Raw genomic sequence first — 26163 nt, forward strand, 5'->3', positions numbered from 1 at the left:
AAACATTCTGGTATATTAAATGTATTATAATAGGGCTTATTCTTGCAATATGCACTGACCCAACAACAATATAAAAAAAACACATTCAAAATAGTCAGATTAATTTACATTTAAAAGGTGGACAATAGAAGGAGTCAATATCGATTGATGGATAAAGGTGCAGCTTCTATTGTAACTTAAGTGTTCAAATAACATTTTCAAAAAATATGATATGTATCGATGTACATGACTGAGCACTATTAAAAAATTAAGATGAGTAGTGTGTACAATCAGCCTTAGTAAGCAGTTTGTTTTTCCAGCAATTTTAAATGATGGTATATATAGACCATGTAAATAAATGGTGATGAAGGCGCAACACTTATATTTCCACTTGGAAAAAGGTATAATAATCATTTAGAGATTATTTTTTAAAACTACAGAAATACAAACACTCAACATAATTCTCTGGTGACCTATGCATTAACAAAGCAATAAAGATTGCAAAAAAATAAAAATAAAAAGACTCATCATGGTCATCAAGTTCAACCTTTTACCTCCAACCCTTCATTGCGGTTTCTGATCCAAATGAAAAGCAAAAAAAAAAATCAACTTTAATTGATTTCCAGCATTCCTTTTCGATCTCTATGTGATAATCACACTCCTTTCATTGGTTCTATGTGAAATTTGTTTTCCTTAAGTCTCAATAGGTGACTTCTTGTTCTTTGTACAATCCTGTTACTAAACCGATTTCTAGAGGATCATAGCAAAGTTGCAATCAGTTTACCTATAGCCTGGTTTTCTGTTTAGTGAACTGGGCTATGTTGATCTCTCAGTAGACATTTCTGTCCACATCTCAGCTCTCTTTCCTGGGAAAAAAAGCGAGCTCAGTCCAAGTTGTGCGTGTCTGTGGCATGTAGATGCTGCATGTAAAACTTGGATGAAATACATATAGTCATCCTTAAAACAGTTTCCAGTTGAGTGATTGACAGAAGCTAGAGGTGGAGTTACACCCAGTTAAAAAGTTTTTCCTTCCCAGATTGTAACAAATTAATTGCCAACTCATTTACTAGTCATTCTGCACATCAATGGGAATGGTGTACCAACAACTTAATTACATTTTTAGAATTCTGTGATAAGCAGATGGATTTTGTGATTACTACAATTTGAAGGAATTTTTAAAAGCTCCTCTGCATACTCTACCTAACTGAGAATAAAAAAGTAATACACTCGTATTACCTTACCAAACTAAAATAAAGATGTACAGGTGTGTTAACACTACTGCAAGCTTTTTGGCTAATTATTTTGTCACAAAGAAGGGTCAGGACGACTATTTATTGTAGAGACTAGTTGAGGCTAAAGAATGTAGAGTGACAAGAAATGTTTTTAACTTCTTTGTGGGAAGTGTTTCATTTAGGCGAGTGCTTATGATATCACTAATTTGTGAGTTATTGAAATAAGCAGGCCAAGAGCAACATATGGGGCGGGTTGGATAAATCTTTAAGTAGCAGTAGCTGCTGTTACTATGTCCCTGGTCTGTCAAACAGGGCTTTTATATCTTGTATTGGACATAACTTGTTTGGGGGCAGGAGTCCTACTGGGCTGGCCTAATAAATGAAGGTATATTGAAAATGACAATGTCAAATTAAATTATATATTGGCCCTGCTGCCAATACCAAGAACATTTGACTAATTTGTTTCTGGGCACCACATTCCTAATTTCTGAAGTCTGTCTTTCTATGACAGATTTATTTCACTTTATTAGTACTATTCAAAATAGATGTAATATGTTATGACATAGCTTCAACAGATATGAAATAGAAGATATATATTAATGAATGAGGTAGTCATTTTCATTTATTTTAAAAAACATATAAATTAATGGTTTCTTGCTTTTCTGCTCTGTCTCTTCAATCCTGTCAATCTGACAAAAAATATGCATATGCTCATTTTTTTCTGCCAAATATCCACATAATTAAAGTTTTGTTTATATTCCAGGCACACTGGTAATCCTGAGCAAAGCAGTCAGTTCCAAATTAAATATTGTTTTATAGTGATATTATTGAAGTATATAATAACAATTTGAAATGCAATATGTGTTCGTCATAATGTTAGTGGTGTAAGATTTAACAAAAATAAAAGAACAAGATAGGCTAGCGATGGCTGAAATAGCACAAAAACATTGATATATTTATTTTATTATTCATAATTAAATTTCATTAATTGAATTGGAATATTTTTTTTTTGCAAATAACCATAAGATCAGCGTTACTGATGGTCATAAGGGAAAGAAATGTGAGGTGTAGAGGTAAAACAAAATGGAAAAGTATTGTATTGAAGGAATTTATTCATTAAACATCAAATTGTAGTGAGTTGAGCTGGCAACATTCCACGTATTATCAAAGCGTTACTATTTTAGCTTACAATGTTCAGTTTAATCAATAACCCTGGTTGGTATCACATTACTACAGCAACCATAGTTTTCTACTCTATCCTTACCTTTTGTGTCACTATACCCCACTCCCTCAAGCGTGTAAGCTCATCGAGCAAAGCCCTCAAGCGCACTATTTCTGTGGATCCATCTAGTCAGGTTTCAACTACGTGTCTGTCAGCCCACCCATTGTACAGCGCTGCGGAATCTGTTGGTGCTTTATAATTTATAATATATTTTAGCCCATATTATCTTTCTGTTTTCAAGCTTCCCACATGTGCTGAATAAAATAATCTATCCAGCTCAACACCCCATTTATTTATTGAGTTTTACAAGTATGTATGCCTCAATGGGTATGAAGTGTTGAACACTCAAAGAAATAGTACCACTGGAACATGTGGGAGGATAATGTCAAACGAAAATACTCTTTATGATTGTAGTTTATGTGCCTCTCCGTTTACTCTTGTTCTGTTTGTATACACAACTGTTTGTACACTATTTATCGTCGGTGCATGTGGAGTGCTTTTACCCCTTATTTGACACTATGTAGTGTTTTTCATAAAGCCTACATTATCAATTTTAGAATACAGGGATATTCCCCTCCTCCCCTGTTTCTTTTTGTTTGTTTGATTTATATGTATTCTTATTCTTTATTCTATATATTTCATTGTATTACAATTATTATTAATGTTAAAAAGGAAAACCTTTCAATAAAAGCATTTGACAAGAAATAGTGTGCTGGGTTTTTTTTTTCTGTTCTTTTGTACTCTGTTGATTTCTAAAGAACAGTTCTGAGATCTTTTGGATTTTCTATGTGAACTATAGCTTTACAATGTATAGTATATTATGTTAAATTTTTTAGTTACTTTATAAAGCTCACCATTAATTTCAGATCTGCTTTATTAATTAATGCACATCTTAAACTGGTTATATTAACATAGATTGACAAGGTGCAAGTTATTTCTGTCCCATGCATCTCTTCAGTTTATTTAATGGGTAATTGGGCTTAAAATTGATTTAGTAAAAAATATTATAGTGACCAAGTTACACATATTATCCTAATTTATTTCAAAATTAACCTTCTAAGTTTGGCAGAGTGGGATTTGAATTGGGAAAACAGATAATTGTAAAATAAATAAATAAATAAATGCTATTTAAAAATACATTTTAATTTAGATTTTTGTTTTAAATACTCCGAATGCTCACAATATGCCATTGTTTTCCAGTTGAGCTATTTTGCTTTAAAGATTGCAATTGTCTTAATAATTCACCACAATTCCCAATACACTGAGTACATCTAAAAAAAAAAAATATATCATCGGTCTATAGCTTTGTAAATATCCTCACACTGGAATTTTTATACAAATAAAAAAATATTAAAGATTTAGAAATATAATTTACTTCCAGCAAAGTAAAAACAGGCAGTTATAATATCTGCAACTAAAAAATTGTTAGTTTGATTTGTTGAATTTGAAAAAAAGACCATGTGTTATTTTATTATTATTATTTTATTATTGATATAGCGCCAGCAAAAGCCGTAGCGCTGATGTTTTGACATATTAATGGTCAAAACATTTCTACTGGTGGTTGAACTAATTTAAATGCATTTGATATATATTGATATATCAGGTGATATTCAGATTCGGGTTTATATAAACTGGAATTTATTTCAGTAACAGTTTAACTTACAGTCACAATTCCTGTGTATATGTCACGTACATATATATTCTAGTTTGTCCTTGAAGTAGTTTCTTCAACCAACCGAGTCTTTAGCCCGATGGAGAGGATTTTTTCTTGACAGCTTGTCTTAAGCTGTGGAAGCTGGCCTAGCACCGTTTGATCCTCGACCTACTGAGAATTAGTAAGACAGAGAGATCAAAGAAACACAGCAAGATGGAACAGGCCTTTAGAATAATATCCTTTTCAAGTATCCTGAGTTGGTCAGCACAGCATATATTATTTTGGCGAGAATTATGCTTAATTACGTCTGGAAACTCAGGGTAAACAGATATATTTCTATGACCTGCATTCTAGTGAGGCATGAAACCAAACGATTTATTTATTATACAGAATGCTATAGTTTGTTCAACAGTTATCAACAGTTACCATTTTATTATTGTTTATGATGTGTTATTTTGCAAAAAAAAAAAAAAAGAATAAAAAAAAAAATCGAACGCATGCATTGTAAAGAAATGGACACAAATAAACAGTGGAGACAAACATTGAATACTAATTTGATCAATAACATAAAAAATAACGTTGCTTCTTTGATTACATTTAAAAAAAAAATTAATTAGAGGTGCAAGAATAAACAGGATTTCAAGGAATTCAACAGGGTGTTGGGATGTGCAAGTTTTATGATATGCTACAAGTGGTTAATAAATTAAAATTGTGACAGTAGGGGTGAAGGTAACTACATGGTAGTGATACCTCTCAAAAGCTGTTTTTTTTTTGTTTTTTTGGTGCCTCATTCTTTTCTAACAGCATTCTTGCTTTAACCCCTTAAGGACACATGACATGTGTGACATGTCATGATTCCTTTTTATTCCAGAAGCTTGGTCCTTAAGGGGTTAAGCAAATTAGAGAGAGGTCTGCAACAATATTTTTTAGCAGTATTAAGTGAATATCAGGTCATAAAACATCCATTGTTTTTTTGAAAAATGAACTTTGAAAGTGAAAAATTATGAGAAACTCCCATTGCAAAACCCGAGGTACATACTTACCCATTAAAAGTATAGTGAAACACAAAAAGATGAAAGATTGCAAAAGCCTGGGATCAGTGATATGCACTGCAATGGTTAAAAACACTATCAGACTTTTCCACGATGATATAATAATTAATATGTAGATTGAATTATTTTAAATATATGTGGAATTCTCAATTATATGCATTTCTATACCTTGCTAAAACTTTAAATATTTTAAACTATTGGGAATAACCAAAGTTGGGATAAGCACATTTTCTATACACTCAACTTTCTGAACAGGGAGTGTGTTTTTGACTTCCAAGCACCAGATCTCAAGTTCGAGTGATACAGCATGTCTCTAGGAAAGCACTTTAAACAAACAAATATACTTTTATTAACTAAATTAATTTCACATTCAAGGTAAAAATAGCCAAACTAGAAACATTCTCTAGGTCAGTTGTGTTTCCAGTTTGACTACCTTGACCTTAAAGGAACACTATAGTCACCTAAATTACTTTAGCTAAATAAAGCAGTTTTAGTGTATAGATCATTCCCCTCCAATTTCACTGCTCAATTCACTGTCATTTAGGAGTTAAATCACTTTGTTTCTGTTTATGCAGCCCTAGCCACACCTCCCCTGGCTATGATTGACAGTGCCTGCATGAAAAAAAACAACTGGTTTCACTTTCAAACAGATGCAATTTACCTTAAATAATTGTATCTCAATCTCTAAATTGAACTTTAATCACATACAGGAGGCTCTTGCAGGATCTACAAGCTATTAACATAGCAGGGGATAAGAAAATCTTAATTAAACAGAACTTGCAATAAAGAAAGCCTAACTAGGGCTCTCTTTACAGGAAGTGTTTATGGAAGGCTGTGCAAGTCACTTGCAGGGAGGTGTGACTAGGGTTCATAAACAAAGGGATTTAATTCCTAAATGGCAGAGGATTGAGCAGTGAGGCTGCAGGGGCATGTTCTATACACCAAAACTGCTTCATTAAGCTAAAGTTGTTCAGGTGACTATAGTGTCCCTTTAAATCACTTCGAATTTACTTTGAATTCTCACATTTGTGCACAAACTTGAGACTGTGCTTCCAAGCCATATTAAGGGGACAACCAAGATTGCTTTTTCCTATGTCTTGTTCTTGAATAAAAAGATGCGTTTAATTAATGCCCATAATTGTTAGGTTAGTAAAAATTGTTCTGACCTGCCCCATCCTGTCACGAGTATGCATGATTTTTTTTTAACAGGTTTACGTGTTGTATCACATTGAAAGGTGACCACATGAATTCAGCAATAAATTCAGCCATAAGAGCGATGACACTTTTAGTTTATAAGCCCCCCATAATCCATATGCATGTTCATTGTATAGGGAGAGGTATTAGCAGTAGAAAGAGGGAAGTGCTCATGCCATTGTACAGAACACTGTTGAGACCTCACTTGGAGTATTGTACGCAGTACTGGAGACTGTATCTCCAGAAGGATATTGATACTTTAGAGAGAGTTCAGAGAAGGGCTACTAAACTGATTCAAGGATTACATGATAAAACTTATAAGGAAAGGTTAAAGGATCTTAACATGTATAGCTTGGAGGAAAGTCGAGACAGGGGGGATATGATAGAAACATTTAAATACATAAAGAGAATCAACACAGTAAAGGAGGAAAATATATTTAAAAGAAGAAAAAGTACCACAACAAGAGGACACGGTCTTAAATTAGTGGGGCAAAGGTTTAAAAATCAGGAAGTATTACTTTACTGAGAGGGTACTGGACGCATGGTATAGCCTTCCAGCTGAAGTGGTAGAGGTTAACAGAGTGAAGGAGTTTAAGCATGCGTGGGATAGGCATAAGGCTATCCTAACTATAAGATAAGAACAGGGACTAATCAAAGTATTTAGAAAATTGGGCAGACTAGATGGGCCGAATGGTCTTATCTGCCGTCACATTCTATGTTTCTATTCAAACAGGTACATATGCATACATCCAAAGTTTCTACCAATGACTGGTTCATTCAATGAAACAGCGTTGGAGTAAGTAGGAGTGGTGAGTACTTCATATAAAACACTACTCAGAACTCATCATCATTGGGGATACATTCAAATTAGTAGTCAATGAAAACCTGTACTACTGAGAAGAACTTGAGTAAAGTTATTTAAATCAGAACTCAGGATCCACCAACAGGTCAAATAGCAATGCTTTACAACAAATGGGTTAAAGAGACCCTCAGCCAACTCCATTGAGACCATTGTATGGTATGGTATAGATCTCGTCAAATCCTAGCTTGTTTGTGAGGATGGGTTGAAAGGGCACTAAAATGAATCAGTGATGCTGTGATGCAGTTATAAGGCACAACAGGCAGGAGAAATGCAAAAAATAATATTTTTGTTAATAGAACACATGAAAATCATAAATAACCTGGGATTGATCATGGTATGGCAGCTATAGCTTTGGACATACACAGACACAAATAAATGCATGCACCCATACACACACAAACACATTCAAACATATATTTCACATAGGATTAGCCCGTTGTTTAGAATTCTATTTTCAGTTTGTATGAATGGTTTACATTTCCAGTGAAACCCTAAGCTGACACAACATATATGTACTGCAACTGATTTTTCCAAATATTTGCCTTTATCTTAAAAAAAGTGAGGAGCAAATATTAATGTTTATTAGGGAAAAAAAACATCAAGATGCAGTCAACCTTTATAGCAAAAGAAAGTAAATAATTCCAGCAGCAATACCACCTAGGTAGCATAATAGGTATGGTAAATTGTCACAGTATGAAAATAAGAGTCTTTTTTTTCTCTCTGTTTAAGAGGACAAGGCTCTCAAAGCCCTTTGGCTGCACTCACATAATATTTACCACCTACTATAGCTCCAAAAGAAGTGCTTTTAAGTAATCGCACATCTAATTTTAGATCCCCTCTGCATGAAGCTTAAAGCAGCAAATAATTCTTAACATTCAATAGGATTATTCATGACTCATAATGGTTTAAGTTTTATTGTGAAAGTATGTTAATTTATGAAAAAAGAGAATTATATAAGAAACAATTACAGAGGAGTTCAGCATTGCACATTTTGTTCCATCATATACTTGCTAATACTTTTTAGGTAGAATCTCTATTTATTTTTTCTAGAAGCTTTACCATCACTTATGCTCTAGTTTTCAGAAACAGTGGCAACATTGTTGTGGTTAATATGCGAGCAAAAAGGCTGAGTATCGCCACACATGAATAATGAAGCTTTACTTTCATTCAAAATCCTTTGAGCACCCGAGAATCCTCTAGCACTTTGCTCAGCATTGTGCTAAGAGATGCCCTCGTGCTGGAAGGATGACATCATTAAAACTAACAATATTAAAATACCATCTTTTGTCACATTTAAAGGCAGTTGGATATGTTTTCATTATATTTACATATACAGAGATCTGATCTAGAAAATCAATACAATAAACCATTTTATGTTTTAAAAACAGGCAGTCTTTGGTGACGCAAAGGCAAAGAGGATTTTTTTGTGTGTTTGTTACCTCTTGCCTATTTCACTCTGTCTCATAAAGTGAATGTTGTTGGCATTATCAGAAAGTTCTAAGTATGATTCCACTGATAGAACAAAATATCCGTCATAGCCTTGTACCTTCCCTGTGCTTAAAAGCTGCTGTTTTTCTGCCTCGGTCCACATTCGTATGCCTTCCTCTCCTTCCTGCAGTCTTTTCTGTTCCTTAGTCCATGCCTGGGCCACAGCTCTCTGTCTAGCTAATTCTAAGACATGATTCTTTTCTTCTTCAATAGTTGATCCATAGCGGACATTAAAGCACAAGGTACCATGTTGAAGTTGGATGTCAGCAAATCTTCTAGTCCTCCCGTTGACCACTGAAGTCATCTGTGACACAGTGACATTGACTCCATTTTCCAGAATGCGTCCACCACCAGTATTACCAATTACAGCTAAATCTTCCTCTAAAGAACCTAACTTAATAAAGTAATGTGTGTCCCGTCCTTCAATAGTAAAATGTAAGTTTTCCAGGTAATGTGCATTGTTAAGAATAGCAGCAATACGACGGCTGTCTTCATTAGCAACTCCAATTATGTCAGCTGTCACTATTCCGTCTTTGATAGCAAACTTTATGCCTTTTCCAAACACAGATGGAATAGCAGCAAATCTGGGATATTTTGTATTTCTGTGACATTTCCCTTCATTTTGTTTAGGGGCCATTGGAAGTTGATCTAAAGAAATGAAGTTTCGAAGCTGCTTCTTCAATTCACACTGAATACCAAGGATGTTCTAAAAATACAAATATAAATAAACAGAAAATTTTAATTAAATGGCGTATACCCTGCAAGAAATGTGTGATAAACAAATACATTATTTGCACTGGTTACAACATTAAAGTTATTTAAAGTAATTTATTAAAATCATATAATGAGATGATTTACATGATTAGTAAGGCAAAACTGTCATGCAAACAAAATTGAATATAGAAAAACCTACATGAAAAGAAGATATCAAATATATAAGTACATAATACATAAAAATAAAAGCATATATTAAACTTAAAACATGAACTAATTAGGAATACAGAGAATTAGGGAAGGGTTGAACAGAGTGCCAAATTCAGGAATTCCAGAGGTCAGAGTAGTCAGAGATTAAAGTCAAGTCAATAAGCAAATCGTAAAAAAAAAACTCACTCTCGTATAACACAGACCACAATAAGGCTAAGCAGAGACGATAGGAAAGTGTCATAAAAAAATAACAAGACATTGAGCATAAATAGAGTGCCAATAGGAGTGGTCTGCATCAGGACTGATGCCAGATTGTGCTCTGTGCCACTACGCATGCATCAGAATCCAGGTAGTGCAGGAGACATGACACCTCCCAAAGATGGGAGTTATTAGATCAGGATGGAGAGTTGCAGGCCAAAAAGGTGGTAAAATGTAAGAGGAGGTGTGCCCAGCTAGAAAAGGGGTCTTCATGGAAAAGCAATGAGTCTGTCTGGGAAAGGAGTGAACCTGCCAAAAAAGTAGAATGTCAGCATTGACAGACAGGCCATTCCTGCTCACCTCACTCAGGCCAACACATGGTGTTGCTCTAACAGGACTCTGCACAGTGCAACGGCTTTGCTAACTGGGACTACATCTGTTCGCAATTCCAGAAGGAAAATTGATTTTGAAGGTGTCAGTAGCCTGTAGGGTTACATCCTCAATTATGCAGGTGACTTTCCCAGTGTCTTAATATTAAAGGTTTCTGTGGCTACAGTTACAGCTAAGTATGTATCTCCTGTGACATCATTTTCTATCCGGTGAGATGGAGTAAGACTTAATTTCCCCCTCCCACCCCGGGTAAAGATTTCTTTCCTGCTCTCTCTGTTCAGACCTCTGTTACAGATAAAGAATACTTTGGACCCCAAAAAAGGTAGCGTAAATTGTTAATGTTACTAGCATGGAGCCAACAAAAGTTTCCCTGATCCATTTTGATATCACACTACAAATTCCAACAGTCAAAAGTTTTCTCAGAGTTTTGAGAATTCCCGAACACTAAATACAGTTTATCACTGATCTGAACAAATGTTTCACGTGCTGTCCTTTTACTGTAGAATTATTTGATTTGTTCAGACAATTGGGCTAAAAAAATGGCATTACATAATTTATTTTCTTTTTTTTTCATGCTTTACTTTACAAATGTCAAAATAAGAGCTTTGTACCTGGCCATTCTGTTCAGTGATGGACATGTTTGATTAAAAAAGCAAAAAAAAAATACCCAATGGATTCAACACCTATAATTAAAATGAAGCGAAGCATGTAAAAAGTGATATATAGTATACCATACAAATAACTATATTTTTGGAACTGGAAATAAATGTGCAGTACTTATTAAGATGTTACTGCCAATAGTGTAAACAGGTCTTATGAAGATAAAATTGTTCCAGTATGTTCACCATGTTTCATGATTACAGTTTCTGAATATAGTCTCCAAATTTTACAAGTGCAGCTATGGTAGTTGGACACTAAAAGCCTGTTAATAGTGGCGTCATTAAGATGGGCAGTAAGAATTTTGTATTTTCACAGGGTATACAGCTATAGGCCTGTAGATATATACCTATTTTTTATATCCAACTTTGTTGATTGGTACATCTTTTAGACTTGGATATTTGTTTTGGTCCAACCTGCAATTTATCTGAATTTAGGCTGATTCTGTGATCGGTTAAATTCCCAAACTCTGAGCCATAATGAGCTATAATCACACACCAACCAAAATACACAATGGCCAAGCATGTCTGTTTCGGTTTGTAATTCTGTCCATGGTGCCAAAAAAAAAAAAGATGAATGATGGAAAATAAAATATATATATTGTTTTTACTTTTCCTCCTTTTCTTCCCTCTATTGGTCACTTCTCACATGATCTCTGAACAAGAACAACATTTAGTTGCTGTCCTCTAACCATCAATCATATTTTTCCCAATCTTTTTTTTTTTGGCTCTATGGATACAACTCTGAATCACAAATCAAATGAATCAGTTTTGTAAACTGTCTGTTTGGTATTTGTCCAAGTAGCATTTCCGAGTTTGGGATTTCAGATGAAGCACTAATCATCCAAAATTTGTATCAATCGAACTGAGCATTAAATGCCACCAGCTGTCAGTCAAAGACATGTTTAGGGTAACCATATGATCTATTTCTTTTCTTTTTCTTTTATGTGATTTTTACTTTGGATTCTTCATATTAGTACCTGGGGCCAGATTATTGCCAAATAGTGATGTCCCGAACTATTCGCCGGCGAATAGTTCCCGGCGTACATAGCATGTTCGCGTTCCCCCTGAGCGGTGGGTGGGGGCCCTAAAAAAAACAATAAGGGGGGGACCTACTGTCCCCCCCGGCCCCCACCCCTGAGCGATGGGTGGGGGCCATAAATCACAATGGGGGGACCTACTGTCCTCCCCCCGGCCCCCACCCCTGAGCGGTGGGTGGGGGCACTAAAAAAAACAATAAGGGGGGAACTACTGCCCCCCCGGCCCCCACCCCTGAGCGATGGGTGGGGGCCATAAATCACAATGGGGGGACCTTATAAAGCCTTGCCACGCCCTGCAATTAGGCTCAGAACACTCTGATTGGCTGGTTTAAGCCAATCAGAGTGCTTTTTGTCATTTTACACAGCGTGGGAAAATTCCAAAGAACTTTCCCACGCTGTGTAATATGACACAGAGCACTGTGATTGGATGGCTTGAAATCCATCCAATCACAGTGCTCTTTGTCATTTTACACAGCGTGGGAAAATTCCAAAGAACTTTCCCACGCTGTGTAAAATGACACAGAGCACTGTGATTGGATGGCTTGAAATCCATCCAATCACAGTGCTCTGTGTCATTTTACACAGCGTGGGAAAGTTCTTGAAAGCCATCCAATCACAGTGCTCTGTGTCATTTTACACAGCGTGGGAAAGTTCTTTGGAATTTTCCCACGCTGTGTAAAATGACAAAGAGCACTGTGATTGGTGGGCTTGAAATCCATCCAATCACAGTGCTCTGTGTCATTTTACACAGCGTGGGAAAGTTCTTTGGAATTTTCCCACGCTGTGTAAAATGACAAAGAGCACTGTGATTGGTGGGCTTGAAATCCATCCAATCACAGTGCTCTGTGTCATTTTACACAGCGTGGGAAAATTCCAAAGAACTTTCCCATGCTGTGTAAAATGACACAGAGTACTGTGATTGGATGGATTTCAAGCCATCCAATCACAGTGCTCTGTGTCATTTTACACAGCGTGGGAAAGTTCTTTGGAATTTTCCCACGCTGTGTAAAATGACAAAGAGCACTCTGATTGGCTTAAACCGGCCAATCAGAGTGTTCTTAGCCTAATTGCAGGGCGTGGCAAGGCTTTATAAGCCTTCCCCCGCCCTGCAGAGCTCAGTCTGCGCTGAGCCCTCCATGGGTGAAGATGGATTATTTTTTTTGGCGCTCGTTTTCTTTTTTTTTTTTTTTATTGCGTCGGTTATTATGGTTTTTTATTTGCCCTTTTTGGGGCTGAAAAAAGAAGATTTTAGAAGAAAGAAAACATCGAATGGTAAGTTTTTTTTTTGACAGGTTCTTAGTTAAAGGCCCCCCCTCATTATTTTTAGGGTGAGGGGGGTAGGTAGGGGGATAATTTTTTTTTTGGGGGGGGAGGGGGTGACTAGGGTCCCCCCATTTGTATTTAGGGCCCCCACCCGCCGCTCAGGGGTGGGGGACGGGGGGAGGACATTAGGTCCCCCCCTTATTAGTATTTAGGGCCCCCACCCACCGCTCAGGGGTGGGGGCCGGGGGGAGACAGTAGGTCCCCCCCTTATTGTTTTTTTTAGGGCCCCCACACACCGCTCAGGGGTGGGGGCCGGGGGGGGACAGTAGGTCCCCCCCTTATTGTTTTTTTTACGGCCCCCACCCACCACTCAGGGGTGGGGGCCGGGGAGGGGACAGTAGGTCCCCCCTTATTGTTTTTTTTTGGGCCCCCACCCACCGCTCAGGGGTGGGGGCCGGGGGGGACAGTAGGTCCCCCCCTTATTGTTTTTTTTGGTGGGGGCCGGGGTGGGACAGTAGGTCCCCCCCTTATTGTTTTTTTAGGGCCCCCACCCGCCGCACAGGGGTGGGGGCCTGGGGGGAAGGACAGTAGGTCCCCCCCCTCATTATCATTATGGCCCCCACCCGCCGCCCAGGGGTGGGGGCCGGGAGGGGGAGGACAGTAGGTCCCCCCATTATCATTATGGCCCCCACCTGCTGCACAGGGGTGGGGGCTGGTGGGTGACGACAGTAGGTCCCCCCCTCATTATCATTATGGCCCCCACCCGCCGCCCAGGGGTGGGGGCCGGGGGGAGGAGAGTAGGTCCCCCCCCCTTCAATCACTATTATGGCCAGAAAGAGTTCCTGTGGGTTTTAAAATTTGCCTGCCTATTGAAGTCTATAACGGTTCGCCCGGTTCGCCCGGTTCGTGAACATTTGCGGAAATTCGCGTTCTCGGTTAGCGAACCGAAAATTTTATGTTTGCGACATCACTATTGCCAAAGTATTGGTATTTTTTTGTGAGATTTTATCACAAATCACACTATTTTAATAGTATTTAATACACATTCCATGTGTCTAACTCGTGGCCTTTTTAAAATGTCCTATAAAGTGATTTGTATAATGACACTTGCTCTATTGATAGCACAGAAATCTGTTTGAAATCACAAAAAATGCACTAACCTTCCCAGGATCCCATTCTTGTGTTTTACTTTGTAATTGTAACAACTCATATGTTGATTCAAACCCCTTTGCCTCTGGTTTTGGAAATCCAGGGAGTACATTGTGTAGCTGAAATCCAAATAGTTCCAGCCAACTTCCAATATCTAGAGTGAAATAGTGAAATAAAGGATAAAGATGCAGTTGTTAGGTATAAATATACAGTGCATAAGCTGCTTCCAAAGTCACTTACGATGCTTCCTTAAAGGGCACTTCAGACAGGCTTGCACTCATATATTAGGTGCAATGTATACGATTTGTTACGCGGTTTCTTATTAATCTACTTTTTTCAGGTAATTGTTTTATAAATGTTCTTTAGTTTTTAATAAAATAAATTCAAACTTGCTTTCCTCCCTCCCACTACTAAAAACCAATACATCTCCATGAGAAGCCAAACGTCCGTTTTGTGCTGGTATAAAAAGCGAGTGAAGAAGAGCATCCTTCTATCAGAAATTTTATAAAACTGTCAATTGCTCTTAAGATTAACCCCTTAAGGACACATGACATGTGTGACATGTCATGATTCCTTTTTATTCCAGAAGTTTGGTCCTTAAGGGGTTAAAACATTTATAAGGTGTGAATGACGGGACACTATTAATCACTGTTAAATATTAAAGCACTCCAGCAATCTTAAGAGGTGCAAGAGCTTGGCGTGTCAATTTAAACTAGAACTATTCCTATTTGACATGCCTATAAAAGCACTGATTATGGTTAATTTGAGAATATTTTTAATTTATTTGTTAATTTCTTGCTTTTGCATATTTTCCAAAACTTTGCTTATACAATGGTTCTTGTTAATATGGGAGCATTTACCTGTAGTATATTGTGCCACATCTTGTGTTTTTCCAACTGGATAATTGTTTTCAAATGAGTACAAATTGAAAGGTTTAGGACTGGTGTTTAATTTATTCCAAATGTTCTGGTTCGGTGTTGCCCATCGTCCTGCAACAACGTCATAATCTCTCTGACCGAGGTGCACAAGCTTTGTCAGAGAATCATATAATCCTCCATAAAATCCAATGATGACTTCAAAATCGGTATTGGTGTCTTGATAAATATCTCCATAAGGTGTGTATAGAAGTTCCTTTATTACTTGCCCACGACTGCTGAAAACCACTAGTGGTGTTCCGGTGTTGTCACATGCAACATAATATTCCTCCCCACTGCTTAGCTCCATGGCAATGAGATGGCCTTGAAGATCGTAGTAGAGAGATGTTATATCAGAGCTAGAATGATTATACAGATGTGTAACTCTTATTGGGTTGGCTAGATCTGCATAAAAGTATTGTAGATGTAAACCTGAATTTGATTTGCTTGCAACACGCCTTCCTAGTCCATCATATCGGTAATGTACATTCCAACCTGCAACCTTGTTATATGCCTTGCTGAGAAGCCCATTTGAGTTATACTCAAATATGTCATTTCCTCTCTGTCTGAGGAATCCATCTTCATCCATTTTATACTGAATTTCTCCCAGTCTAGTAATGCGGTCTCCAATATCATACCTCAGTGGCGCTAGGCGAGCACTGTTACCATGGCTTAGTAGATTAATGTTTCCATTTAGATCATAACTATAACGCCATTTAATTTTATCATTTACAGACACTGTCTGAAGTTGTCCGTCTGCATCATATTCATAAAAATATCTAGTTATATTAGCATCAACTCCAACTCGTATGTCGCATATAACCATACGGCCCATAATATCATACTGTATGGTCATCCAATAAGCTATAGCCTTTAGTATTTCATATTGCACCTCAATGACTTGTCCACTTGCACTAAATATTTTTGTATGTTTCATCATTGTAGTCGTGATAACTTGATTTAAGTCATAATTGATTACGCTGAACTTTCCAAACTGCTCAGTTCTTCCCGAGACGTCAACGTACCGATACAGGTCTATGGGTAGAGGTATCTCATTTATCATGGCCTGCATACTGGTGACTCTGAAATTATTGTAGCTGTAGTCAAACCTGGCATTTACAAGACCTTCTTCACTAAATCTAAAGATCTGTCTTCCTATAAGGGGACCTAATTGGGAGACATAATGAATAATTTCTGAATCAGTATTTTGTGAAAACAGATATTATTAAAGACACTCTAAATGACAAACAGGCAGGACACATATCTATATCTCTGTTACATTTTTGCCAACACAACATACCTGTCTGTCGATATCTGATGGTACACACAAATCCTTCATGCATCAGATGTATTGTTTTAATCACTCCAGATGATTCCTCATAAGTAAATGTGACTTGAGTGGTATCGTAGATTATTTCAGAGAGTTTGGTTTGCTTGGTGTACTTATAAAGGACTCTACGTCCTGTACCAAGGTATAAAGTCTGTAAAAGCCGTCCGTCTCCAGTGAAATCTTGTATAAAAGACCCAGCATTGTCTGGTGGGCTATAAATATTCCTATAATATCCCACGGAGAGCATTGTTTGCAAACTATGACGCACCATGTTGGGCATTGTTACTGACGCAAGATAATCCGAGTGGTCATATTCAAAGATATAACGCCGCTGGCTATGCAAAAGGAGGCTTATAGTCTAAGGAGCAATAAAAATAGAATAGGTCATTTATAATTTGCAAAAGTACTTATTTTTTTCATAGACTCTTAAAATACACTTTCATGCACAGACTTCTCAAAGACAATTTTAAAACATTATAAAATGCAGAACTTAAGTAGGCTCTTATTAAACAATTGTCTAGATAAACAATCCAAACTTATTTTTTTTCCCCTTGGAGAGTGTTTTATATACAGGATTCAGTTCTTAGTGGCCATATTTGGCAATGGAAATTAAAGAAGCTAAACCTAAGTTAAAATGAAAAAACATTAAAAAAATGATTACCGGATAAGAAGAGCAAGCAAAATCTACTTCAATATAAAATGTTTAGCTAGACTAAAACTTTTTTTATACCATATCCTTCATCAAAGCCACTCACAAATGACTTTTATAAACTGATTTATGTAGAACATTATTTATATTTTATTTTTTATATTAAAAAAAACAGTATACATGCAAAAGCATACAAAAATGCATATTTACAACTTTAATATTAAATAAAGACCACTAACATTTCTGCATTAAGATCTAGTTGAAGGCCTTTGCCGTATCTTTACACCAACTTTGTAGGTGAATTTTTAACTTAAACATTAGGATCATCAACATTTTATTAAGTAAACTCAAAAACTCAGGAATAGGTGATGAACTGCTAAACTGGTTTTAATCATACTTATCTGACACAACTTCATTTGAGTACATGGGTGACAGTGTCTCCCCACGCTCTGAAATTTACATGTAGAGTTCCCAAATGTTCAATTTCTCACCCCTTTTTATTATCCATGTTTATTAATGATATTTCTACTGAAAATATCATGTTTGCGTATGTATGTGAATGACACCATATATGCAAGTAAATCAAACTAGTCACGGCTTAAAGCAATGTCAAAGAATAACTTATTAGACGTAGAAAGCTAGATTGTTAAAAATGTTTTAACATTTTTTTACAGGTATTTGGAAAAAAAGTAAAAAAAATCCCTTATGCTAGATAATCACCAATTAAAGATAATGAAAAAGTGTATCTGTAATCTGGCCAGTTCATATAAACATCGTAATATGGAGTTGGATTATAAAATCTCATTAGGTTTACATATTAAAAACTATCCAAACTTTAACTGAAACATGTTACTTTGTACTGAGATAAAGCCTGCTTAGATCTTCCCATATGAAAATATGGAGTGCAGGAAAAGTTAATGCCAATAAGCACTGCAATCTTGTTGTGTCAGGATACATTACCCAAATTGTTGAAGCATTACAGTCAATGTGTTGGTAAAATTATCTACCCACTTGATATACCACCTTTATAAAGTATTTAATTGCATTTAAAACATATGTATAACATTTTGAGAAAAGATGATTAGGTTAATACATTTTTCTGACACATTGTATTGGTACACATCTGAAACTTATATTTATTTGAATATTTTTTATTTTCTATATATGACACTGACACTGACTGACTGAAAGCACCCTAGAATGATATGTATTAGAGACATTCATTCTTTTGTTTGCTATCCTTTAGTACCATTTTCCACTTAAATTCCAGTGGCATGCTTGTGATAATTATTCACTGAGTGTCGTGCATAAGTAGGAACCATTATTCCATAACATAATAGATATAGAAAAAAATGATTGCTCTGGCTTTTTCGCTTATTATGCTGCCTGTATGTTGATTGATGATTATTATTTTGTAAAATCATTTTGTGCAGTGGTACCATTATGCATAAAATTTAAAAAAGGCCTTCTGTCACTTAAAGAGATTTCTAATCTATAATGATTCCCACGCACACCATTATTCACTGTTAAAAAATGCTATTTAGTTAAATAACAAGTCAGTACAACACTTAGGCTTTTTCTAAGGTTTGTGTCATTCATTATCTATTACCCTTATAAAATCCTAAAAGAGATGACTAATAACTTACTTTTTCCAAGTATGTATAGCTCCATATTTTACCATTGGCCCAAATTCGGGAAACCATTTTTCCATTCTGGTCATACTCTATCTTCTCTGTCCAAGTTCCTCTTTGAATAAATGTAACAAGCCCAGAAGGTGAGTAGGTGATGTTAACCTCATGATACTTGCTGTTTGGTGACCACTGAACTGGATGTCCAGTTTTATCATAAAGTATTTTAAGAGTGAATTTTCTGTGGTCATCATAGATCTTTCCTGTTCTAGTGATGTGATCAAAATCAATGGACAACAGGTTCCTATTATGAGCCTAAAATTAAACAAATATAAAATACATTTTAACAGAGTATGGCAAATCAAATGTACAGTATAATTATTTGTATTCTATATTTAATACTGATAATAGAACAAAAATAAGTATGCATTGTTATATACATCCAACCATATATTGAGAGGACACGGAAATGTCAAAATAACTAATTATTAGACTTGTGCAGGGTGAAAAACATTGGTTCTTCTGAACCACTTCGGCAGAAAAAAAATAATTCAGGACATCAGAATTTAAATTACAATGATGATCTTTCGGCACTGAAAATAACATTTGGAATGAAGCTTGGGCATCCAAACAGCAGGAAAAATTATGACTATGACTGCGTTGACACTGCCTGGCCTAATGGCTATACAATATTAGAAGAGGTACTTTGGACTGCCCTCTGCTGTTCCAAAATTCATTGCACCGATTCTAAAGTATTCCCCACGTGCTAACATTCTTTTGTAAATGATCTTCTCTCTTGCGTCTGCAAGCACATTTCCTGCAATGCTCAGTTATGAATTGCAGTAAGGTTGGGTCTTCTCCACTACCACCACCATACCCACTCAGTCTAGGTAGTATTCACTTAAACTTCAGCCACACACTGTGTTTATTACTGAGGGACGAAGCTTGCAATTTCAAAAGCTTAAACTAATCAATCAGAGCGCTGTGAATCAAATTGCAGGGCGTGGGAAGGCTATAGTTAGGCAAGATGAACTGTTTTCAGTTTTTTTTCTGTACAACACCTTCCCAAAAAAATATTTTCTTTCTACAAATGTATTATTCTAAGTTGTTGCTAAGTGGCAGCTACAAGCAATGCAACACTGCACTAGACATAAACAACAGAAGTGCTTCAAACTGTTTTTTTTTCCTTTTGGATCAACAGCAAAAAACAAATAGGAGAAAGGCTGAACTTGATGGACACATGTCTCTTTTCAGCCTATGTAACTATGTAACTATGTAACAGTGTCACACTATAATGAATGAAGCAGGCTACCATCAGGGCCGGCGCGTCCATAAGGCGGCACAGGCGGCCGCCTTAGGGTGCACCGTCTCTGGGGGCGCAAAATTCCAGTGACCGGCAGGAGGGAAGTGCTCCCTCCTGCCAGGTCACCTCCTGGATCCCTGGCGCGGCGTCCGGCTGAACTGGATTGCGAGGTGGCGAGGGAGTTCTGATCTCTCTGATCTGCTCCCTCTCGCGCCTTTTGCTGATGCCGCGGGAGCCAGAATGTGTGTCTGTCAGTGTGTGTGTGAGTGTCTGTCCATGAATGAGTGTGTCAGATAAGTGAGTCTGGCTGTCAGAGACATCTGTGTGTTTGTCATTGAGTGTGTGTGACTGTCAGTGTGTATACACCCCTGACTGTAGCGTGGCCAAGCGGAGTGTACCGTGGTACAGGAACTTCTGTTTCCTGTACCTGACAGGACTGACAGGAAAAGCTCACTGTACTGGGATTTGCTCCGCTCAGCCACGCTACAAGAAAGGTAGGAGGCACAACAGGAAGGGGAGGGGACCACTATGGGGGTGGGTGGCTCACCAAGGGACAGGGAGAGGAGGGGAGAGATACCCTGAGGTACAGGAAAAGGAGGGAGGGGGGAGAGGAACACTAAGCGACAGGGAACAGAGGGGGGAGGGGAGAGGAACACTAAGGGACATGGAAATAAGGAGAGAGGGGATAGGAACAGTAAGGGTCAGAGAAGGGAGGGGACCATTAAGGGACAGGGAGAGGGGCTGGATGTGAAACACACACAGCGGGGCTTGAGAAGGAAAGAGACACACACACAGGAGCTGGGAAGAGTAAAAGACACAAAGGGGCTGGGAGAAAAGGAGTCACACAAAATGTGGGAGGATGTAAGAGTCATACAAAGAGGAGAGATAGGAGGCACACAAATGCAAAAATAGGAGATAAAATACACTAAAGGGAGTCAGATATTTAAAGACGGGATAAGAAACACAAAAGGGAGGTTAAGAGGCACAGATGAAGATGTTTTTTTTTTTGGGGGGGGGGGCGGAAAAATGCATCTTCGCCTATGTACCCACAATTCTTTGCACCGGCCCTGGCTACCATGCAACATTTGTGTGGGAAGCAATGTGGGAGGAGCTAGGCAAGAAGAAATTATGTTTAAATTATTTTCATTCTATAAACAGTTAACAAAAACTTAGCAACTATATATTGGAAACCTGGTCTCACACAAGGATCAACTACAAAATGGCAATGTATTATATCAAGTGCCTAGCTAGACATAGCAGCAAGTACATAGTAAAGATAAAAAAGGAGTTTGGGCTAACCCGGAACATGCATTTTGCAGGAATGGTGCTGGCGTAGTGATCAAAATGTATACATATTAAGGAACAATACAGATTTAGGAACAGCGCACACACACTCATTTCATAAGGCTACTTAAAATGACCAATCCCAGAAAACAAATTTGGCATTCAGCTCCACCATCTGACCATATTGTATTAAGCTCACCACTACTCAACAGTATCCCAATATCGGTGAGTTCTACACTCATTCCAACATGGGAGACAAATTAAATAGTGCAAGTGCTAAATAAGCTAAAGTGCATTTTAATAATCTGTTTTAAGATCATTGTGAAGCAGCAAGTACAGACTATCTCCCACTCCAACACAGGCACAGTGAAGGTAAATTATACATATAAAGTGAAAGAAATGTTTCTATTTTTTTATATGTGATGTCTGGCACAGTTGCCAACTGTCCCAATTTTATTTGGATATTTCCATGCCTTGGAATTCTGCCCTGGTGAAAACAGGTCAAGGAATCCGTATTAAATACCTGGCAACCAATGTATGCAATGTGCTTCCTCCTAGCACACAGAGAGCTATACTGAGTAGAAACAGAGGAGAGAATGCAGTTATCAGTTCTTTGCAGGGGTTGACTATCCAGTCTTGTGGTTGGGCCGAATAAAATTCCCTGGTCAGCCCAATGCTCTGTCAGTGAACATCCTGCATCACATTTCAACTAAGAGCAGGCAGCTGGATCTCACTCTGAGAAGAGCAGTCATTGCTCTTCCCTAGCTTTGGTGCCTGGCTGGGTATGACAGTGCTGACCCTCCTTCTGTGGTCTGATTCTCAGCTCCCATTGCATAATTATACTTGGAGGGTATGGCTACACAGAGATACTGCATGGCTTCCTTTAATCAACCCTTTTAATTGCCACCTTGATGCACAGTATTGTTTCGTGGAGTAACGGTAATAGGATCCTCTATGAGTAGAGAATAAATGACCACCTTGTGCGGTGACAAGAGTTCATTGTTCCATTCTAATTAGAAATGCTTATGTAAATGTGAATCTATATGTCTTGAAAAGCATCTGTGCATACGTAAATAATTAAAAGAAAGGTTTACACTATTTCAGCAGATGTGACTGAATTTCAGGCAATCCAAAAAATAAATTATTTAACTTAATGGTCTAACAAAACAAAAAAATTCACACACACAGACAAAATACACCCATGGATTCAAATGCCAACCCTACACTTGAACATGCCACTGCATTGAAATGCCACCACGACTCTGCATTCTCATACAACCACTCAATAGAAAAACACTTTCTAAAATCTCATGTCATGGAAAAAATGGCCTGTATTCAGAAATTATGGAAAGTGTAAACAGATGAAAAATCTGATTTTACAAAAGTATGTCAAATATTTGCCCAAAATGTCCTGAAAAAGTATTAGTAATGTATTAGTAAAATATTTTTTTTCAAATGTTGGTTACTAAAAAAAAACTGTAGGTTTACATATTGTTTATCAGACTTCAAGTCTATTAGTACATTTGTAATTGATCTTAATTTTTCATGTACTGAGGGTTTGGCAGGGTGTGGTATACTACTGTGGTTAAAAGATGGGAATATTATATGATTATACTATATGAGTATCACTAATACTAATGAGTACAATACATGAATTATTTTGGAGTTTGGAGTCCCTGTATGTCCATGTAAATTGCAATATTAATTACTTTGAGTGGGAGTTGGATCCTGCGAGTTACACATCCTCATTTATGTTCTTTTAATTTCCAGGGTTATTCGCTAAAGTAAAAATTAAAAGTTAAATCAAAGTGAATTTGAAGCTCAAGGTAAAAATAGTCAAACTGGAGACATTCTCTAAGCCAGCAACACTTCCTACACTTGACTACTTTGGCCTTCCATTTAAAATTAACCTTAAATTAACTTTACATTCTCACTCCAGCGAATAACCCTGTTAGTCATTTAATACAGGAGCAAAAGGGCTCAGCTTTAGGAAACACACGTTCAAAGCAAAGTTGAAATAAAACAGTTGATTCTGCTACATCCTTTAGATCACCAGAAACATTCTGGACTATAACTAAATCAATATGTTGTTGTTTCAGACTACATAAATAGGCATTTCGCTTTTTAAATCGCTTTGTTCACCCTTAAAAACACATTTGTTCAAGATATTTTACATGTTTTAAACACTGTTATTTTATTTTTTTAACCTATCAGATTTTCTTTAAAAATAAAAACAACATTATTGAGATATTTTCACTTGTTGCTTGGGGTATTTGTTTCATTAGAGACTGATCTCATCAATGTATCCACGGCTGTACCACACACAGCAGCATGTAGCTACCATAACCCCCCGAGAGTCTATTTGTCCTCTTTGGTTATTTGAATTATTGGGAAATATGCGACATCAATATTATTGGAATTTCAGAAGGTGTGTTAAACCGGTAAAAAATAAAAAAAATAAAAAAAATAAAAAAATAAAGAGTTACAGATATGAGAAAAGTATATACTGTACTATAAAAATATACTAACTAGTTTAAATAAACACTTTGAAAGATCAGCTATTTTAATTTGTCTTCCATTTAAGTAAGTACATAAAAAGACAAAATTGTATTGTGCTATTGCAATCTAGGTTAATTGTTTATTTTTACCCAAGGAAAACCTTGGATGTGTTGTCTATTGATCACTAGTTTAGATAGTTGAATTTAAAAACAAAAATAAAAAAAGCCGCAAGAGATAAAATATTTGGACATCATGCACTATTGATGGAATTTGGGAAGTACAATGAGTCATGGACTTTTAGAGGTTACAACCCAGTGATGCCTGAAGAAAATGAAGTGATTTGCTCAAGGTCATTTGGAGATTTGACACTGGCTGCTCAGTAGTTTCAAAAGCAGTGATCCTGCTATAAACTTGCTGTATGTGACAATATATTGTCCATGCTTCAGAGGAATTTCACTTGGGAAAGATTAGGAGGACTAAAATCTTCCACTGCACTGAGAAGATTTCTGTACAGAATACCGAATAAGTGCCCTAAAGAGGCAGCAAGTCGGAATTATGGAGATATACAGATGACAGAACCGTGGACAATTAGGGATCGTAGAAGCATCCAGTTGACGCATTCCCTTGCAATGGGAAGGTACGATGATGACCTTTCATTGACCTGCAGAGAAAATCTTCTCTGATAATATGAAATTATGGGTAGCATATTTAAATGCACTGCTCAATTTCACTCTATATCCAGAAATGAAATGAAACCTTTTCTTCCAATAACTACAAATAAAATAGAAAAACTCGTGTTTTTTTGGTACTGCTACTAAACACTCTTTGTTGCATTTCTTATATATATTTACATGATGCTTGTTTGTAAAAGTTGTAAAAATGACTCATTTATCCAGGCTCCTGGAGCAGTTACAATTTATGATCCAATTATATCCGGAGATGTTCACTTTTAAGGAATTCACAACTCAACAGCGTGTGTTAATACACAGACACATATATGCATAAGCAGCAGATATCATTTATCATAAAATAATAGGTCTGTGCTGAAAAGCACTGTGGGGAAATAAATCTATCCTTGACACTTGTTCTCTTTTATGTTACAAATAATAAGCTACATCATAAACTGTCTGATCGGTGATATTATGAGCGCTGACCTCTGAAAAGATACGGAAATACAGGATCTCTATAATGTGGAAAGTACAAGACGTACACAGATAAAATCTAGGATATTATATGTAATGCTCATTGGAAAAATTGTTCTTGGCTTTTGTTAGCAATGTCAGCTGTCTAATTCCTATTCTGCTACATTGTAAAATAAAATAAAAACTTTTATTGTAGAAACTCAGTATATTTTATCTTCAAAACATATGAATTGTATTCTTAACATAGTCATGGCAAAAACACTTTCTCAACACAAAACAGTGTATAAACAGACTTGGTTATGTAAGGAAAAAAACACATTGGAACCTCTTGCAAAGACACATGAATTCAATATATTAAAGGGACATTATGAGTTGGATTTTACCAATGTAATTTTATGCATTACAGTTTATATAAAGTGCATACAAATATGCAAAAACAAATGCATTCAAAATAAAGATACTCACATTTGAAGTTCCTACATTTCTGGCAACACTCCATGATTTGCAAAGAGCTCTTGTCAACCCATGAAATGATTGCTGCTTTCTATAGTTTCTAAAGCATCACAGAGGTTTCCCCATAAGCAGTGGTTTATGGGCAAAGAAATGGTTTCTGGAAACTGTGGTTAAACTGTCAGCTTTTTTTTTAGTTTAGAAAGCTAACAGCTGAATGGATGAGTTTATAGAGCAAAACGAATTAAACATTATTTATATTATAAAAATGAGATTGAAAAGGTGAAAATTCGACTTTGGATATGTCAGATTCACTCTTACTTAGGCATATGCATTATCTCTAGTTCCTTCCATGGGCTTGTCCAGTCAAACAGATGTACTATTTAATATTCACTTGTTTGGTACATGTACAATGGTTGATTAGTTAATAATATTAATGTATTAGATGCAGTCAATAATTTCTGACGGGATTCTAAAATATAAATTCTTCAGCTGCACAACATCTGCTCAAGTTGCCAAATTCCAATGTGGAATTCCCTTGGCATGTGTGTTGTGTGCCTATAACTTGCTTATTCCACCATGAACAACAAGCGATAGGTAAGTAAAAGCAATACTTTTAATTCCTTCTAAGGATAAGAACAATTGATTCTTTCTAGTGTCC

At 36.7% G+C, this 26163-nt stretch overlaps 1 protein-coding gene across 1 annotated transcript in view; it reads right to left on the reverse strand.

The window, feature by feature from the left end:
- Positions 1-7593: 7593 nt before the first annotated feature.
- The window catches only part of TENM1 (teneurin transmembrane protein 1), a 642971-nt gene continuing 624401 nt past the window's right edge, over positions 7594-26163 (reverse strand). The window contains exons 30-34 of the mRNA XM_063432113.1: positions 18843-19139; positions 16518-16905; positions 15164-16384; positions 14315-14457; positions 7594-9389 (exon numbers count right to left, since the gene is read on the reverse strand). Of these exons, the coding sequence (XP_063288183.1) occupies positions 8631-9389; positions 14315-14457; positions 15164-16384; positions 16518-16905; positions 18843-19139 (2808 nt within the window). The 3' untranslated portion in view covers positions 7594-8630. The remainder of the gene's footprint in view (positions 9390-14314; positions 14458-15163; positions 16385-16517; positions 16906-18842; positions 19140-26163) is intronic.

The sequence above is a fragment of the Pelobates fuscus genome, chromosome 9 (genome assembly GCF_036172605.1).
Source record: "Pelobates fuscus isolate aPelFus1 chromosome 9, aPelFus1.pri, whole genome shotgun sequence".
NCBI lineage: Eukaryota > Metazoa > Chordata > Amphibia > Anura > Pelobatidae > Pelobates > Pelobates fuscus.